The 17796-nt window shown below is 42.2% G+C and overlaps 2 protein-coding genes across 4 annotated transcripts; one reads left to right on the top strand and one right to left on the bottom strand.

Moving 5' to 3' along the window:
* The first annotated feature begins 96 nt into the window (after positions 1-96).
* LOC5514002 (solute carrier organic anion transporter family member 4A1) lies at positions 97-10749 on the top strand. 3 transcript variants are annotated; one of them, XM_048727490.1, is made up of 11 exons: positions 97-255; positions 869-1134; positions 1293-1547; positions 2090-2397; positions 3194-3471; positions 4347-4480; positions 4950-5112; positions 7431-7575; positions 8356-8555; positions 9189-9403; positions 10011-10749. In XM_048727490.1, exons 2-11 carry the CDS (start codon positions 882-884, stop codon positions 10139-10141), a joined length of 2082 nt encoding a protein of 693 aa, XP_048583447.1. In that variant the 5' UTR covers positions 97-255; positions 869-881; the 3' UTR covers positions 10142-10749. The 3 variants fall into 3 exon arrangements, with proteins under 3 accessions (XP_048583447.1, XP_048583448.1, XP_048583446.1); XM_048727491.1 differs by having other exon boundaries at positions 101-403; XM_048727489.1 differs by lacking the exon at positions 97-255 and having other exon boundaries at positions 419-1134.
* Positions 10750-11486: 737 nt separating this feature from the next.
* LOC5513965 (ras-like protein 1) lies at positions 11487-16792 on the bottom strand. Its single transcript, XM_032383521.2, has 4 exons — positions 16356-16792; positions 13531-13587; positions 12784-12857; positions 11487-12336 (listed from the first exon to the last, which is right to left on the bottom strand). Exons 1-4 carry the CDS (start codon positions 16411-16413, stop codon positions 11734-11736), a joined length of 792 nt encoding a protein of 263 aa, XP_032239412.2. The 5' UTR covers positions 16414-16792; the 3' UTR covers positions 11487-11733.
* Positions 16793-17796: the final 1004 nt, after the last annotated feature.

Raw genomic sequence — 17796 nt, forward strand, 5'->3', positions numbered from 1 at the left:
CTGCACTTAGTGTCACGCACGCTTAATGTCACGCACGCTTAGTGTCACACACGAGTGTATATCGTTGACTTGTTGACAAACATTGAAATTCTACCTCGATTAGCATTCAAATACCCGTCACACACATCGCCAAACTCAATTGACCCGAAAGAACAAACGAGCCGTATCGACTTGATCTTTGGAAGAAGCTGCCCTCGTTGTTTATATCTGCTGTATCAACAAGATCTCCTAAGCTCAATACTTGGTGAATATAAGGTAATAATAGCCTATCAATTCCCCCGGTCACGTAGCAGTCCCGGGTAAGCACCCTTCGTACCAGGAAGAGACGGCTTGGAATGCATGCAGAGCGTTTATTTACATCCTGCGAAATGACACAAACATCGTCTTGAACAAAAATACTCAGGTAGATTATAAAGGATTGCATGTTTCTTTGTGCAATGGAGAATTATACTTGGCTTTTTGTCACACCTTGCCACATGCTGCTAGGCATTACACAACAGCTTGCCAGTTTGGCGACTGGGTTCACCAAACACAATGCAATTATACAATGCAATGCAACAACATTTTATTTCGTGTGGGCAGTGTAATAATCTCGTGAAATAAAACACTAGTCATCTGTTATTCGCGGTAAAATGACTACGACCCTTTAAACAACTTATCCCCAAAAAGTCTGCCATTTCTAGTTTCACGTGAACATCAAACAAGGTCGAAAACCAATCGGTAGTACCGATCCCAGCTGATATTGACTGCCGTGTTGTTATTAACGCTTCGTTAGTGTTAGCCTGTGAGCCGGCTCTCCTGTATGTCTTGAAATGAAGGTAGCTCAATACATTCTCTGTCAAGACGCTCTTGTTTTCCCTCCATATAGATTCATTCACAATATGTCTCAACCGGTGCACAAAGCTAGCAGTACCGCAAACCTGGTGGCAATGGAGGACCCTTCCCTTCTCTCCCTAAACAAGCACGAAGATGGCGAGAACGGGTCCCCCACAGTGTACTCATCTGATGTGGAGATTGTTTGCAATAGTCGCGATCTGCTGTGGGGATGGCGGAGCTTCAGACCTTGGTGGCTTCAGTTCCTTAACTCTCCAAAATGGTTTTTATTCGTCCTCTGTCTCTTCGGTTTCCTCCAAGGTTTGTAACTTGGACGGGGCGTTTTATTAGGAGCCTCGCTCCGTTGCTTGATTGTCCTCCGCTTCAGTATAACTGGTGGATGTTATCATATTTTTTTGCGTTTATCTTGAAAAGATTCTTGGCTTTTACTTATACGCGCAGTGTTTTGTCTTTTTCAGGAATGGCCGTCAATACATTCATCAACATGTCCTTTCCATCCCTGGAGAAACAATTCTCAATGACCTCCAAGGAGACGGGATTCATTGCGTCATCCAATGACATCACAGCATTGACGCTGGTGATTTTCGTCAGCTTCTTTGGCAGCTATGGTCACAAGACCAAGTGGTTGGGAGGTGGAGCTATCTTGACGGGTCTGGGAGCTTTGGTTTATGCACTTCCACATTTTGTATCACCAAAGCACGACCCTACAGGGGGTGAGTTAGATTTTAAACTATAAATATCAGAGTCGTAGCCAGGGGGGTGGCCTAGAGGGCCACCACATTTTGTATCACCAAAGCACGACCTTACATGGGGTAAGTTAGATTTTAAACTATAAATATCAGGGTCGTAGCCAGGGGGTGGCCAAGAGGGCCCAGGCCCCACTTTTAGCAGCCAAAAATACAGTAAATGTATGGGACATTATCTAAAATACAGGATAAAATGCTTTGAAAGTCCCTTTTGGGCCCCCTCCTGTTAAAATTCCTGGCTACGCCGCTGTATGTCTACAATCGACAGCAGTCTTCAGCTTACCCATAACAAAAATGGTCGGCCGCAATCGCCATCTTTAATCTTAGCTGCAGCAACATCAAAACCATGACCACTACCACCATCGTCATCACAATCAACATCATCACATCATCACTCTGAATATTATCAATACCACCATGTCATAATGTCATGGGGAATCATTTCACCAAAAATATGACATCTTGGTAATTTTACTTCGTCTAATAACTTTTTGTCCCTTCATTTACAGCTAAACAGGGAGGTACACCGTTTTGTCTGCGCAACACTTCATTGTCAGCTTACAAAGATCCAGACTGCGGAACCGCCACGGAGAACGTGCCAATGCTGTACTATGCACTCTTCATCATCTCACAACTCATGTCCGGGGCTGGAACCACGCCCCTTCACACGCTCGGCCCCGCCTACCTGGACGAGAACGTTCCCTCCATCTCTGTGGGCGCCTACTTGGCCGTTTTCTACTTGGCAGGATTCATGGGGCCTGGGATCGGCTCGATCATCGGGGGACAGTTTTTGACGGTTTATGTCGATATCAGCCCAGTAAGGGCATATTTCTACTTTGTTATGGGTTTTAATGTTAAAGTATGGGATCTCCCTCCCTCGAACCAGACGAAAGATCCAATTCCCATTTCTTGACAGTCGTGATGTGCACTCATTTGCAGTATACACCCACGTATAAGAATCTAGAATTTCCAAGATCAGGCTGAATAAGTTCTTATCGATCAGGGTACCTTTGGACAAATCAGGCTGTTAAATAGGTTCTCGGTTTTTTGTTTTTTTGTTTTTTTTTTTGTACACCGAACAATAACAGTCGCTTGTCAGAATGTTTGCTGAGTTTAACAATAGCAGTCAATGTTGAACGTAACATTAAGCCAACATATATGTTCTATTAAAAGTGTCTTCTCATGTTATGTTTTATAGTTTTCACATAAGCTATCTCCAGAATTTTCATACTTAACATATGAGAGATCTTTCAAATAAAAACTTCTTACCCACCAGGGCCCGGTTCCTAAAAAGCAGGTTAGCTCTAACCCAGGGATAAATACGGCTATCTTGACTTTTGATTGGACAAAAAAAGTTTTTATCCCTGGGTATCGTAAGCGTTGATCTGCTTTCTAGGAACCCAGGCTGTTTAAGTTCTTATAAAAAGAGGGTGCTTAACATTTCAGTCTGAAGGTTCTTCATGTCTAGGTTCTTGTACGCGGGCGTTTACTATATGCAAGCGTTCATTGTTTTGTTTCTGCGTGAATGAATAGCATTGTTTACTTACATATTATTTGCTTACTGTTATACCTGACGTTTCAGCTAGACAACTAAAAATCTAAACTCTCCCCAGCCCCCGGATATCAAGTTGACGCCTGCGCATCCTATGTGGATAGGGGCCTGGTGGCTAGGCCCAGCCTCTTGCGGACTGATGATTATCTTGCTGGGCGTGGTCATGCTGGGCTTCCCCCGTCGCCTGCCCGGCGCAAACGCCGTTCGCAAGGAGATGAAGGAGTGCGGGGAGACCGATGATAGGACCCTTACAGGGGGTATCAAGGACATCCTACCCGCTACCAAGGAACTGCTTACCAATGGGACATACATGTTTCAGAATATGGGGATCACTTTCAGGTACCGTAAACGTGGCTAATTCATCTCATTCGCCGTTTGTTTTCAATTTTTATGTGGTTATAAACGTTTTCTTTATTTGTACTCATCATTTACGGTATTTATTTTCGAACAATGACAATTCATCACAAGAAAATCGAGAAAAAATCCTTGCCTGCGTACGTCCCTTCGTTTGAGCCGCTACGCAGACTAAAAAATTCCAGAGTCTCAAATAATCACGTTATTTCCCAGTCTGTCAACTACAAGACGCCCCACCCTAAAGACAAACATTCCCACTAAGCCCAAGAAATCGACCGTTGACTGTTTTTAGCGTACTTACTAATTCACAACTCGATTGAAGAATTCTACGCAAAATATATTATAGCATTCCCTGCTAGCTGAGGCCTCTTTCCTTTGTATATCGCTGGGCTGGCGTTCCTCGCGGACAAAGAAAAGAGGCCTTTGTTAGCAGGAAAATTATACCACAAAATGCTTTCAAACTACAAATTCGGCTAGCTTTGCCCCCCTAGAAGCATTGCAATAACACTAAAAAAAATCTTCTTGGCTAAAATAGACATTTGTGGTGCGAATTGTGGTGCATATTGTGTTTTCACTTTTCTTCTTCTTGACTACAAATTCTGCTAGCAGTATTTCCTCCCTAAAAGCATTGAAATAACACAAAAAAGCCCCTTGGCTAGAATAGCCATTTGTAGTGCATATTGTGTTGGCATGGCGGTTAGGCCCATATGGATTACTCCCTCAAATTACCTGATTCAATAATGCAAGGTGCAAGGTTTTTTTTAGCACATCAACTGGACTCGGAACGTTTCCCTTAATATCATATGATAATTTTAGTTGATCAATTAGTGTTGATCAATTAGTTATAATTCGTCTTTCAGTACCTTGGTCGGGTTTGGGATATTTCCTTTCATCTTCAAGTTCGTCACGGGGCGTTACGGCGCAAGCGCACTGGTGGCTGGTGTTGCTCTCGCCTTCATCCTCATACCGGCATGTGCTCTTGGGCTTTTCTCGGGTGAGTGGGCCGTTCTTAATAACGAGGTTCACATCTTCATTTGATGTCTTGTCTAGTCAAGTCACGGTCCGTTCTGTTGGCAATAACAAGGTTCACAGCTTCACTTGATGTCTTGTCTAGTCAAGTCACGGTCCGTTTTGGTTGCAATAACAAGGTTTACATCTCGATAACGTGTTTAATTAGACGATTGCCAATTCTGCTTGCAAAATCATCAAGGTCACATGTTCACGTGTTGGATGTCTTCGTGTATATAATGTTCATGAGTGACAGCCGGTTTATTGTGAATTGTACATGTTGTCATCCCTCTTATCACGTGAATACTACAGACCTTGTTACTATAAGTTGACTATGACTGTCTAATTGCGCGCGTCAAGCGGTCCCTCATTTATTGTTTATGATAATAAGGTCGATATAATTGTATTGCTACTAATCAATTGATTATCCGTAAACGAGGTGTTCTTACGTATAGGTAGCTACCTGGTCAAACGCTTCCGTGTTCGTCGTTCTTGTACGCGGGCAGCCAAGCTCACAGCCGTGCTGCAGATTATCGGAGTGTGGGGCTCGCTCGTCTTTCTCGTCCCCGGATGTCAGTACTCTAACTACGTAGGAGTGGACGTGCCCTATATCAATAGGTGAGTAGGCTTTACGTGCCCTATATCAATAGGTGAGTAGGCTTGACGTGCCCTATATCAATAGGTGAGTAGGCTTGACATGCCCTATATCAATAGGTGAGTAGGCTTGACATGCCCTATATCAATAAGTGAGTAGGCTTGACGTGCCCTATATCAATAAGTGAGTAGGCTTGACGTGCCCTATATCAATAAGTGAGTAGGCATGACGTGCCCTATATCAATAAGTGAGTAGGCTTGACGTGCCCTATATCAATAGGTGAGTAGGCTTGACGTGCCCTATATCAATAGGTGGGTAGGCTTGACGTGCCCTATATCAATAGGTGAGTAGGCTTGACGTGCCCTATATCAATAAGTGAGTAGGCTTTACGTGCCCTATATCAATAGGTGAGTAGGCTTGACGTGCCCTATATCAATAGGTGAGTAGGCTTGACGTGCCCTATATCAATAAGTGAGTAGGCTTGACGTGCCCTATATCAATAAGTGAGTAGGCTTGACGTGCCCTATAACAGTATGCGAGAAGGCTTGACGTGCCCTATATCAATAGGTGGGTAGGCTTGACGTGCCCTATATCAATAAGTGAGTAGGCTTGACGTGCCCTATATCAATAAGTGAGTAGGCTTTACGTGCCCTATATCAATATGCGAGAAGGCATAAAGTGCCCAATATCAATAGGTGAGTAGGCTTGACGTGCCCTATATCAATAAGTGAGTAGGCTTGACGTGCCCTATATCAATATGCGAGAAGGCATAAAGTGCCCGATATCAATAGGTGGGTAGGCTTGACGTGCCCTATATCAATAGGTGAGTAGGCTTGACGTGCCCTATATCAATAAGTGAGTAGGCTTTACGTGCCCTATATCAATAGGTGAGTAGGCTTTACGTGCCCTATATCAATAAGTGAGTAGGCTTGACGTGCCCTATATCAATAGGTGAGTAGGCTTTACGTGCCCTATCTCAATAAGTGAGTAGGCTTTACGTGCCCAATATCAATAGGTGAGTAGGCTTGACGTGCCCTATATCAATAAGTGAGTAGGCTTTACGTGCCCTATATCAATATGCGAGAAGGCATAAAGTGCCCGATATCAATAGGTGGGTAGGCTTGACGTGCCCTATATCAATAGGTGAGTAGGCTTTACGTGCCCTATATCAATAAGTGAGTAGGCTTGACGTGCACTATATCAATAGGTGAGTAGGCTTTACGTGCCCAATATCAATAGGTGAGTAGGTATGACGTGCCCTATATCAATAAGTGAGTAGGCTTGACGTGCCCTATATCAATAAGTGAGTAGGCTTGACGTGCACTATATCAATAGGTGAGTAGGCTTGACGTGCCCTATATCAATAGGTGAGTAGGCTTGACGTGCCCTATATCAATAAGTGAGTAGGCTTGACGTGCCCTATATCAATAAGTGAGTAGGCTTTACGTGCCCAATATCAATAGGTGAGTAGGCTTGACGTGCCCTATATCAATAGGTGAGTAGGCTTTACGTGCCCTATATCAATAGGTGAGTAGGTATGACGTGCACTATATCAATAGGTGAGTAGGCTTGACGTGCCCTATATCAATAAGTGAGTAGGCTTTACGTGCCCTATATTAATAGGTGAGTAGGGTTTACGTGCCCTATATCAATAAGTGAGTAGGCTTGACGTGCACTATATCAATAAGTGAGTAGGCTTGACGTGCCCTATATCAATAGGTGAGTAGGCTTGACGTGCCCTATATCAATAGGTGAGTAGGCTTGACGTGCCCTATATCAATAGGTGAGTAGGCTTGACGTGCCCTATATCAATAGGTGAGTAGGCTTGACGTGCCCTATATCAATAGGTGAGTAGGCATGACGTGCCCTTTATCAATAAGTGAGTAGGCTTTACGTGCCCTATATCAGTATGCGAGAAGGCATAAAGTGCCCGATATCAATAGGTGAGTAGGCTTGACGTGCCCTATATCAATAAGTGAGTAGGCTTTACGTGCCCTATATCAATAAGTGAGTAGGCTTTACGTGCCCTATATCAGTATGCGAGAAGGCATAAAGTGCCCGATATCAATAGGTGAGTAGGCATGACGTGCCCTATATCAATAGGTGAGTAGGCTTGACGTGCCCAATATCAATAAGTGAGTAGGCTTGACGTGCCCTATATCAATAGGTGAGTAGGCTTTACGTGCCCTATATCAATAAGTGAGTAGGCATGACGTGCCCTATATCAATAGGTGAGTAGGCATGACGTGCCCTTTATCAATAGTGACTGGGCGTGGATGTCGAGGACGTCCCTGTATTGTTGTTCCTCTTTTTAAAATTATCTGCGATTTTTTTTTTTCAGCTCTGTCAGCTCTATAACCATAGACAACGCCTGCAACGCGGGCTGCCTGTGTTCGAAGGCGCAATTTAGTCCCGTCAAGAGTGGGGAAAAGACAACATTCTATTCTCCGTGTTACGCTGGCTGCCCGCCGCAGAAACGAACGAAGGTGAAAAGGAGGCGGAAAGATCTAGAAAGAACTAAAAAAATACTTGGATGGTTATGCGGATGTTCTTGCTGCTTTTATCATTGCTGTTGATTTAGACTAGTAATAAATGGTTTCAGTGGTAATGATTTGTGAGATAATAGCGTTTGATGGCTGCAGCAATACTATGGTTTTTAAGCTGATGGGGTTCCTGTTGAATTTGAGTGCGAAAGCGAGGCTTTGACAGGCCGGGATTTGTCATCTTTTTTTCACGCGGATGTTTTGCTTTTAGCCTTGTTGTCACGGACGTGTAAATAGACTAACCTACAGAAAGGACGGTTGTCTTCTTTTGTTTTTAGATTATATTCTTTCAATGATTAACTTTGATTTATAAATAGCAGTTACAAGGTCTTTAGTTACAAGGCATTTATAGTTACATGAGCGCTTTTCGTTAGCACGGAGTTTGGAGCAGATCGGAGTTTTAAAGGAATTCAATTTATATTTAATCAGATCTTTAGGAGACACATGAGACGTAATTTACAATCTTTTATTTAGCTTATTTTTTTATCTTAGTAATTTCAGTAGTAGTCTCTGTTGTATTTTTATTTAGTTTTTATCATCAAGTGAGGTGATCTCAACAATAAAGTTAAATATCATTTTACACTGGTTAAACTGCCTGGATTTTGGAGACTCCACATTCCCGATGTCGGCAACCCCTTCAAGCCCGGTACACTTGTCGTAAATTGAGTATAAGTTGGGTACGGAGTGGAACAAGGTGATTTTAACCTTTCATTCTCTTCTTAGGAGGGTTATACTGGCTGCGCGTGTACCCCACCCATGATAAACGCAACTGGACCGCACCCAAACGCCACCTCGCATCTGAAGCCCGGGATATACCAAGAAGCCTGCTCGCTCAAGTACCTAGTCTTCTTCTCCATAGGATCTTTTCTGACAATTGTCTTTGGATTCATGAACGGCATTCCGAGCAAGATTGTCTCTCTAAGGTAAAAGATAGATAAATAAGAGTATTGGAATGTAGGCTATCACAATAAAGTTCAGAAGAGCACAACAAACTCGAGCTCAAATAGCTCGTATTATCTGTGTACTAGAGCTTGTTTAATTTCATGTGTTATGTTATACGTTTAAGCCACCCTAAGATGCACAGTCTCTAAGCATTTCTCTGTTTAAGTTAGCCTGTGTAGCTGGCAATTTTCTCGGGCTTCGGAGCGGTTTTTTGTGCCTTGTTTTGCTAGTTTTTATATATCTCGCGCAAGAGAGCTGGGGCAAGTGTTAGGGATGCCCCCGAGCGACGCTGACTTCTATTTCGCGGCCATGAAAAACTAGCAAAACAAACCACGAACGATTTCGCCTATTCGCTGTAAAAACATAAAAAAATATATATATATAAACTTCTCAGAAAAGCAAAACCGCCGGCTACACAGGCTAGCTTCGCGTAGCCAAGTTGTTCTTCAAATTTTCCTCTATTTTGCCAGTTTGATAAAATTTCTCGGTTGAGTCTACTGTAAAGTTCCCTTGTAATGCTCCTATTAAAAGGGGGTAACTGTTTGAAGCTGTGCGCTAAACACAGCGTTTCCTGTTTTGCCTTGACATGTTCTGTTTGCTGTAACATTCCACAGGTCCGTCCCGGACACTTACCGTGCCTACGGCCTTGGCCTACAATTCGTGTTCATGCGGACAATAGGGGCGTTGCCCGGCCCGGTCATTATCGGCACGATTATCGACCACACGTGCACCCTGTGGAAAACCAAGTGCGACAAGCCGGCGAACTGCCTCAACTACGACTACGACAAGCTGGGTTATATCATAACAGCGTATGGGTTGCCGACTCATCGTAAGTAGTATACATTCAGCAGTGTTTTTCAGCTATGTGTTCAGTTATGGGAGCGGTTAATATTGGATGTGACTGTTTTGCTAAGTGAGCGACCAAACTGTCCGGGTCAGTACGCAGCTCTTACAAGCTGCAATTTGATTGGTTAAATGAACAATATCCGCACCTCGACACAAAGAACGAGAAGAATAGAGACAAAAGATCTCCTTTGTAGAACAAAGATAATAGGAGACAAAGCAGCTGAGTACTTACTCAACTGTCCATCGCCACCGCCATCGCCATCGCCACCGCCACCACGATCAACGCGTGGTGCGCCGAGGGATTTCTTTTAAAAGACTACCGCTAGTCAATCTCCTTAGCAGCCGCTCGTGTCGTAGTCACGCAACGCTAAAATGCGGTATGTTTATTGGCTTATTAATAAGAATTACTCACCCGTGTGTGTCGGTTGGAAGCGGAAGCGGAAGCCGCCGGAAGCGTTGTGTGACTTCGGCACGAGCTGCTGCAAAGGAGTATAAATCGCCTATCCGCGTGACTCCAGGACTTGTTTTGTGTGACAAATTACTAAGTATTTTGTTTGCGGATATCATTAATTCAGGCTTTCTTTACGCAGTCCTCTCTCTTCTCTGCTACTACCTATCCTATCACTTTAGCAAGAACAAGAAATTCGATGGCGACGGTACACTCACCAAATCAAACGCGGCCGAAGAGATGGGTAACATCGACAAGAAAGATGGAGAATAAAACTGGTTACACTTGTTACTGGTTACATTATTGGAATTGATTGTAATTATAGCCTTTATTATAATGCAATTAGCGTATTTATCTGGCAGTTTTGGCTTGTCTAAGAACAAAGAACCTAAGAATCACCAAACAAGATAAAATAATTATCATAACAAGGAAATAAATTGGAAACCACTCAACAAACCTAGATTTTTAGGCTGTGTGCTTGAGTTTTAGTGATTTCTGACTGCCTCATACCCATGCGTCTCAAGTCAGTAAAAACAAGTGAGAAATATACTAATGAGCGTAAGTCATGAGAAGGTTTAGCTAGTAGCTTAGTCCGGTCACGCTAGTAAGCGCCTGGGTACGAGGCAGGGTCACGCAAGTAAGCGCCTGGGTACGAGGCAGGGTCACGCAAGTAAGCGCCTGGGTACGAGGCAGGGTCACGCTAGTAAGCGCCTGGCTACGAGGCAGGGTCACGCAAGTAAGCGCCTGGGTACGAGGCAGGGTCACGCTAGTAAGCGCCTGGTACGAGGCAGGATTTCTGAATCGAACTTCAGTCGTTCGCCAATCGATAATAACTCGTGACAGTTTTGGTTTCGCTAGATTAAATAGAAGTTTGATTGGTATTTTGTTCATTTTCCCTCTTATTCGAAGTCAACTTTATAAAACATAAGATTAAAATGCATAAGATCCTAAGTTTTCGCAAGCAAAAAGTAATTCTCTTTCTCCTGAGTTATTCAGTCACTCGGTAGCCAATACAGTAAAATTTAATGTATAACCATACATAGTTATTATAAGTTTTCTAATCCATGAGCCTGGGTCGAGCCTGGTTCGATAACGGCCTAAAGGGTGTTTTTTTGTTACACATGGCTTTCTGACAGCCCAAAGGGGGTGGGTTAAACCCCCCTAAACCCTCCCCCTGGATCCGCTACTGATTTACCATGGTAAAAGCCGTAATTTTGATAAAACTTTTAACTTATATCGATTCCTGTGCCTATTTTTTGTATATTCGATGTTCATTGCGAATAGGCTATTCCAGCATGCGCGCGCACTCGACCTGGAACCTACCTCAAATACCGTCATGCAGCGCGCGTTTCGTAGGTTTCTATTGTAATGCGCGCGCAAGCTTATAGCTGGAATGGCCTACATCAAGAGACCATGATCATGGTCTCTTGCCTACATTCATATGTGTTTTCAATTAAATCATGGATGGATTTAGTCGCGCCTTCTGCGAGGTAAACCATCAATATTAACACCATGCAGCCTTGTCCTAGGCACGTGTCCACAGGGGGAGGGGGGGGGAGGGTCCGGACCCCACCCTGGTCATGTGACGAGATGAATAAGCCTCCGGTTGACCCCTTTGTTGGTAGTTGGAAGATTTTTAATTTTTGTGCATTTCTATAGAAAATGATGGAACTAGTGGCCTATTACCAGTGTTAATGCTGATTTGACCGTGCTCAGTGAATCACTTCTCTGGCCCCCACCCTGCGTTTTTCTTTAGACTAGCCCCTGCGTATATAAGATAACATGTAAGTAAAAATAAATATGTTTGCTAAATCATGTACTGAAACGGTCACAACTTTCAATATTTTGAAGATAGTCCAGTTTTATTAGTTCCCAGTATGTCCATCTTCACTGATTGGCAGCTGAGAGGCATCACATGACCCTCGTCTTAATGTGTTGCGCCCGCGGGAGCTAAACAGGTTGATCAGCGAATGTCTTCTTCTCTTCCATGCGTGCTTGGATTCTCCCTTGGCGATGCTGACGGGTTGAGAAGGCACGGAATGCCTGTGGTTTCGCATCGATCTCTTCGCCATCATATCTCGTACCAGGTCGGCGATGCAAGCGTCGGCAGCCTCGTACTCTAAAGCCGACGCCTCGGCAAATAACCATCCATAGGTCTCAGCCAATCGCTGCCCCTCGTCCCTCGTGACATCACGCTCGCCAATCAGATCGGATTTATTACCAATAACAAGTACAGATATTGCGTCTTTTGATAATCCATCATGTGTCTGCTCGTTTAAGCCTGGGCACGAGTCAGGTCTTGTGTCACGTGTGCGGTTAGAGGGAAGATTGGTGTCACGTGATAGTTTCATCATGTCTCTGTAGCGGTGCAGGTTAGCGAATGTACTCCTGTCTGCTGTGGAATAAACCACTATAAATCCGTCGCCTTCTCGAACGAATTGATCACGCAACTTGCAGCTGTTTTGTCCCTAGAAATATAATAATAATAATAACAATAGTAATGGTTATAGTAATAGTAATAATAATAATAATTATTATTATAATGATAATGAGGAGGAGGAGGAATATTAGCCTCCTCCGTAGGCGTCTCTAAACATTAGAAACCCAGACTGAATCTGTGAACCTCGCGAGTTTTCAGTGGTCGACAAATTCCTTTGTTAAGGGGGGATGGGACAATGCCAAAAGAGGAAAGAGAGACCGCTCTCGCCACAGGAATACCGAGGGCCTGTGTTTTTTACTGCTGCTCTCTGGGCAAAGCGATGCTTGCGGAGGAGGCTAGAGGGATATAATAATCCAACATATAACACATATAAACTGAAAATGAGCAAAATCAAACATAAGGAATGTGACAATTTGATGCTGCTACGTTTGAATCAAATTGATTTCCCGGCCCGGCTGGACGTGGGTTACCTTACCCGGGATGCTGTGTCAAGTATTTCCAAGGTAACAGTGACGTCATCAATGTTAATGCTTTTGCGATATTTATCCTCTGCCAGATTACATAAAGAAATAAAAGTCAAATGTGAGGACTACAATTAGATATGTATAATATCGGAAAACAAGAAAGAAATCGATAAACGGTTGAGTTGAAAAAAGGGTTCTAGAAGCGAGACAGTAATATGAATGCAGTGACTAAACGTCCGGCAGATTGAAAGGGTCCTTAAAAATGTCCGGCAGTCCGAAAATTTTCCTGTATTATCGTCCTTGTTTATTTTGGAGAGTACATATATAGTCATGTGTACAGAGTGGCGGATTTTAGTTCCGTTATCCGTAATCCTTTTTTAAGCACAACGATTATTGTATGAGGAGCAGACAATTGAGAGCTTTGATATAGTCTTCATAAATTGAACCGAAATCTAGATTCACCATAAAGATTCGCCATTTCTACGATGAATATTGTTATATAGAGATAAGGTAATTCTAATAGTTTAAAGGTTTATTGCATTGACGGTTTCAAATAGCATGTATAATTCAATAACCAAATTAAAAAACTTTTGTTCTATCGGACGTCAAGATTCCAGAATCCCCTCCCCGGCTACTAGGCGTTTAACAGACAAGAAGAATACTTCATGTATGGTACATTCTATCAGCAGGAGGCTGGTCAAGATGTCAAATCGTCCTAAAGAATTTCAAAAGATTTTGAAATAATAATTGGTGCTTACCTATAGTGGGGTCGTACTCGCCCAAAAATCTATGGCACAGGAATCGCACCAAAAGAGCTGCAAAAAAAGTAGTATAGTTTTGTTAGCTTTTTAATTACGTTTATCAGTTTATAGGTGTGATGACATAAGTTATAAGAAACATGTTTTCTAGAAAGAGATTGATAATATGCAAGAGGATTTATTAAACGGATTATCTAATACCGCGTGGCCCACGTCGCCTTGTTGTGGCACATCCCCTTTAAAGAAGGGAATATAACGCCACAGTTTGACACACAAAACGTCTCACGGAAAGCATCGATTTTTGTCGGCTTATTAAGTAACCGATATATTTTCAACCAAATATTATTTCTTGCAAATAGACCTCTATATATTGAAATATAAACAATATCAAAACAGTGGGATGATCGACATTCTTCAAAGAGAAGCAGCAAAAATTCAAACAGATACAACGAGTGTACGGTGCGCGCTATCAATTTCTATGCTCTCTATTTTCAATTTCCATTCATTTCTTAATTGCTGGTTTTTAGGTTATTATTGGTCTCGAAGGCGATTCTGACGCTTTTTCTAAAGCGAGGAAAAGAAAAAAGAGAACAACAACCTGAACTGATGCAAACTGGCATTCGCTACACATATGGAAAAACCATTCCAAGCCAGAACAACAAGTGTGATCAAATATTGCGAGTACCCGTAGCACGAGACATTTTTCTCATTTCCGTTTTTTTGAGTAACGCGATATTGAAAAACATCCATCTACTTAAGCATTAAATCGCGAGGCTTTTGAGACAATTGCATCTTATTGACGTCGCTAAATTTGTTTTTAAGTTCAACTCAAAGATCAAACTGAGCGGAAACTGGCATAAGCCCTGATGAGGGAGAGATTAATTGCCTGTTTGCCTGCTTTTAATTGTGTTTACAACTTCTGATCGGTCTTTTAGGAAGAAACACACAGGCACGAAAGAGTTTGTTTTGTAAACAATCTTTTAAAACACGTGCTATTTATCGGGAAGTATTCCGTGCGCTCCCTAAAGCATACATAGTATGTTTTAAAGATTCCCGTGTTTTTCACTCGCGGTCCATTTTTCGAATAACTCCCCAGAAATGGAAGCTTGCATATCAGCATGCTGACGTAGCCGAGATTTGCCAATATTGTCTATTATTGCTGTCAAATAGGTGTGCACACCCCTAGCATCCCCCACCCCACCCCCCTGGTTTACCCCTCCCAAACCCCCCTTTCCAAGACAAGGGTTGTCTCGTTTTTTTTTTTCTTCTGAAAGCTTCGCGATTTTGGGTGCGCAGGTTCTTTTTCTAAAAAAAAAAAACATACTGTAGTAGATAACTTTGAAAAAGAAACAATGAGGTATACAAGCAGACTGAATAACCCCTGGTCCATGGTGTAGGATACGGGCATATTCGCCGCGGAGAAAAAAAAATGATAATAAAAAATGAAAAAGAGAAATGCATCTGCCTAGTGCAGCATTATATGGCTCCTACTTTTCTGCTTTCTTTAAGGTTCTCTCGTTCTTTGTCCTGCTATCTAGCGTTCAAGCAACGCTCGCCTACTGCTTCAAGTAAATGAGAAACCTTGACAGCGGGTTTCATAGGGCGAGATGGAAGGCTGAAGACTCTTGAAAACTCAAGCTTAATTCCATACGCACTTTCGTGTCAATTATCGTATTCAATCCAGAATAGAATATTTGGGGATCGCTTGTAAATGATAGGATTACCCGTCAGAGCGCAATCCATAGTATTCGTGTTTTACGTTCGCTTATTTCGTTCCATAAATTGAAGGATATATTATCAAACAAAACACGGGGCTAGATCAATGGCAAAGATGTAAATTTTTATCATTATTGATGTTATTTTCATTCTATATTTCAATTCAGGTATGGTTCTCCCATACAAAAATAGATATGTCAAAAGCGTTTCTATCATTGATGGATACAAAGGTTGTTTTTTGGAAACTAATCTAACAGCTCACTTTAAATTAAAAAAGAAAATTACGGTTAGTAGAGATCTTCCTCCAAGGCCAACAAATTGCCGAGCTTGTTTTTTTTTTCTCGTGACTTGATATGTCTGCACTCTCCCCACTTTGACTAATGAGAACCTTTTATTACATATCCTGGGTACTAGAAGCTCCGAGCTTCGCGGCGACAAAAATTTGAGCGAAGCGCGCTTCGCTCAAAACGTTTTATTACACTGCCATATGGACGACCGTATGTCACCATTATTACCACGAATGCGTGTATCTTTCTTTCCAATAAGAGCAACAAATCTAGGCCACTCTTACTAATTGCCGATGGCTATTTTTTATTGAAAAACGGTGTCACGGTAATGTCGGAGCGTCAGCACCTATTGTGCTTATTTGTGATTACTTGTAATTACTTGATGGTACCAAAGGTCCAGTCATAGGATGATCACAGTTCGTTACGTGCCTGGTTCAGTGAGGAGTTTCTTTGTAGCCGGTAGAATTCCATTTTACTTGTAACACAGATTTAACAGAAATTTATAATGCGTTCATATTCAGTTATTTGATTAATAACTTCTATAACGCCTGTAGATGGAACACTTGTTTTTAAGCAGTAAAAACAATTGGGCAATATCCTGAAATTTCATCGCCTGTCAAGCTAAATTTTAATTTTTTGTATCGCAAGAGCTGTACAATGATTATTTGTACGTATACTCGACCAGAGCTTTTTGTTATCCTGAAATTATCTCTTTTTTCAACTGTACACATAGCCGAAAGCGATATTTCTTATTCTGAAATAGCACACGAACCACGGGTGCGTTTCTGGGAAAAAGAGAAAAGCCTAACATTGTATTCTCACCTGTTTTGCCGACTCCTTCGTCTCCCAGAAGCGCTATTCTGTAGACGTGATCTTCCATTTTTTTTCGCCGTCGTCTTTACAACACACAAGGAACACCGCTAACGAACCACACACGGCCTCCAAATGAACCTAATGGACCCGATCTGTTTTTAGAAATTTAATACGTATGTACGCAAATTAGGAAGGCGCTTGACACTGCGGCGGCTAGGAACATCCCGGATATTGTACTTATCCAATAACAAAGGATACAAGAGAGAGGAAGGAATAAAAAGCAAGGTTGGATCGCGGCGAAGATACAAGAACGATCTCTCATAGGTGCTTGAATCTCGTGTTAGAAGTCTCTAGTCTGTGTTGATTAAACTCGATAACCGAGGACGGCTAGACAAGAACGAGTATTTAATTGATTCTCAATTAATGTGGGTTGAGAGTTTATCTCAAGCTAAAAGTACAAATATCCGAAGTCGTTTCTTTTAATGATTGGTTGATGAAATAAGCGTTACAAGTGATGGTGGGTTGCCTGTGTTGTAAATTCTATTTGTACGCTAACTTTTGAGGGATTTTGAGCTTCAAATTCATTTGAGTATTTCCCCGCGCGTTCTTAAAGAATGATTTAGAGATGTAAATCCCTGCTGATTGTGTGGTACTATAGATGGATACAGCAGGTGGGGTGATTTAGCAGAGTTCGTAGCCGAGCGAGGGTATCTCTGACGAGTAGGTTTTGCGCTGGGATCGCCGGTATGACATGCAGGGAATGCACCAAGGTCGTGAGATAGTGTTTGGGTTAAGAATAAAAATAGAACAAGTTTACCAAATGATGAGATATATCACGTCAATATTTCAAGTACATGAATTTTAGAATTTGGAAAGATACTTCTGGTCATAAGGTACGAATATGAGATTTGAGAAGTCATAAATTGTCAATCTTATCTATTGATTGCTAAAAATTTAGAAAGACAAAACACGAATTACTCCCGTCTCGCTTCAAAGAGCTTCTCCCGTCCAACACAATCTAATAACAAATTGAGTATTTTCTTTTTTTACGCTCTCTATTCTTCAGGGAGGGGAGGCTGGGGTCCCAGCACAATTTGCGAGTTTTACGATAAACTATCCTCAGTTCGACAGCCGGGAACATTCATTAGCCAGAATTCACGATTCACTATTTTTAACGAGCACAGATCACGCTGTTCATCTTTCGTCATTCACAAATCACGGCGATGTTAGTAATCACGGATCGCGGTTTTTTCATTTATTGTCTATGTCAAGATTCACGATAAAAATAAATTTAGACAGCACGGTTTAGTTTAGACTTTCTCAAAGTCGACCTCATCTCGCTTCGCTCGCTGATTTAATCTCGCTTCGCTCGATTACTGACTCTGAGGCTGACTTGGAGCAAGTCTAGATTCAGTTGTATGGAAAACCTCTACAACCCGAGTCGTAGAGT

This window comes from Nematostella vectensis, chromosome 5, assembly GCF_932526225.1.
Source record: "Nematostella vectensis chromosome 5, jaNemVect1.1, whole genome shotgun sequence".
NCBI lineage: Eukaryota > Metazoa > Cnidaria > Anthozoa > Actiniaria > Edwardsiidae > Nematostella > Nematostella vectensis.

Coding starts and splice junctions, on each gene's coding strand:
- LOC5514002 (XM_048727489.1), top strand. CDS start 813: ATGAAGGTAGCTCAATACATTCTCTGTCAAGACGCTCTTGTTTTCCCT. Junction 1,548..2,089: donor AAAGCACGACCCTACAGGGG/GTGAGTTAGATT, acceptor CTTCATTTACAG/CTAAACAGGGAGGTACACCG. Junction 2,398..3,193: donor TTTATGTCGATATCAGCCCA/GTAAGGGCATAT, acceptor AACTCTCCCCAG/CCCCCGGATATCAAGTTGAC.
- LOC5513965 (XM_032383521.2), bottom strand. CDS start 16,413: ATGGAAGATCACGTCTACAGAATAGCGCTTCTGGGAGACGAAGGAGTC. Junction 13,588..16,355: donor CGAAGGAGTCGGCAAAACAG/GTGAGAATACAA, acceptor CTTTTTTTGCAG/CTCTTTTGGTGCGATTCCTG. Junction 12,858..13,530: donor CGAGTACGACCCCACTATAG/GTAAGCACCAAT, acceptor GTAATCTGGCAG/AGGATAAATATCGCAAAAGC.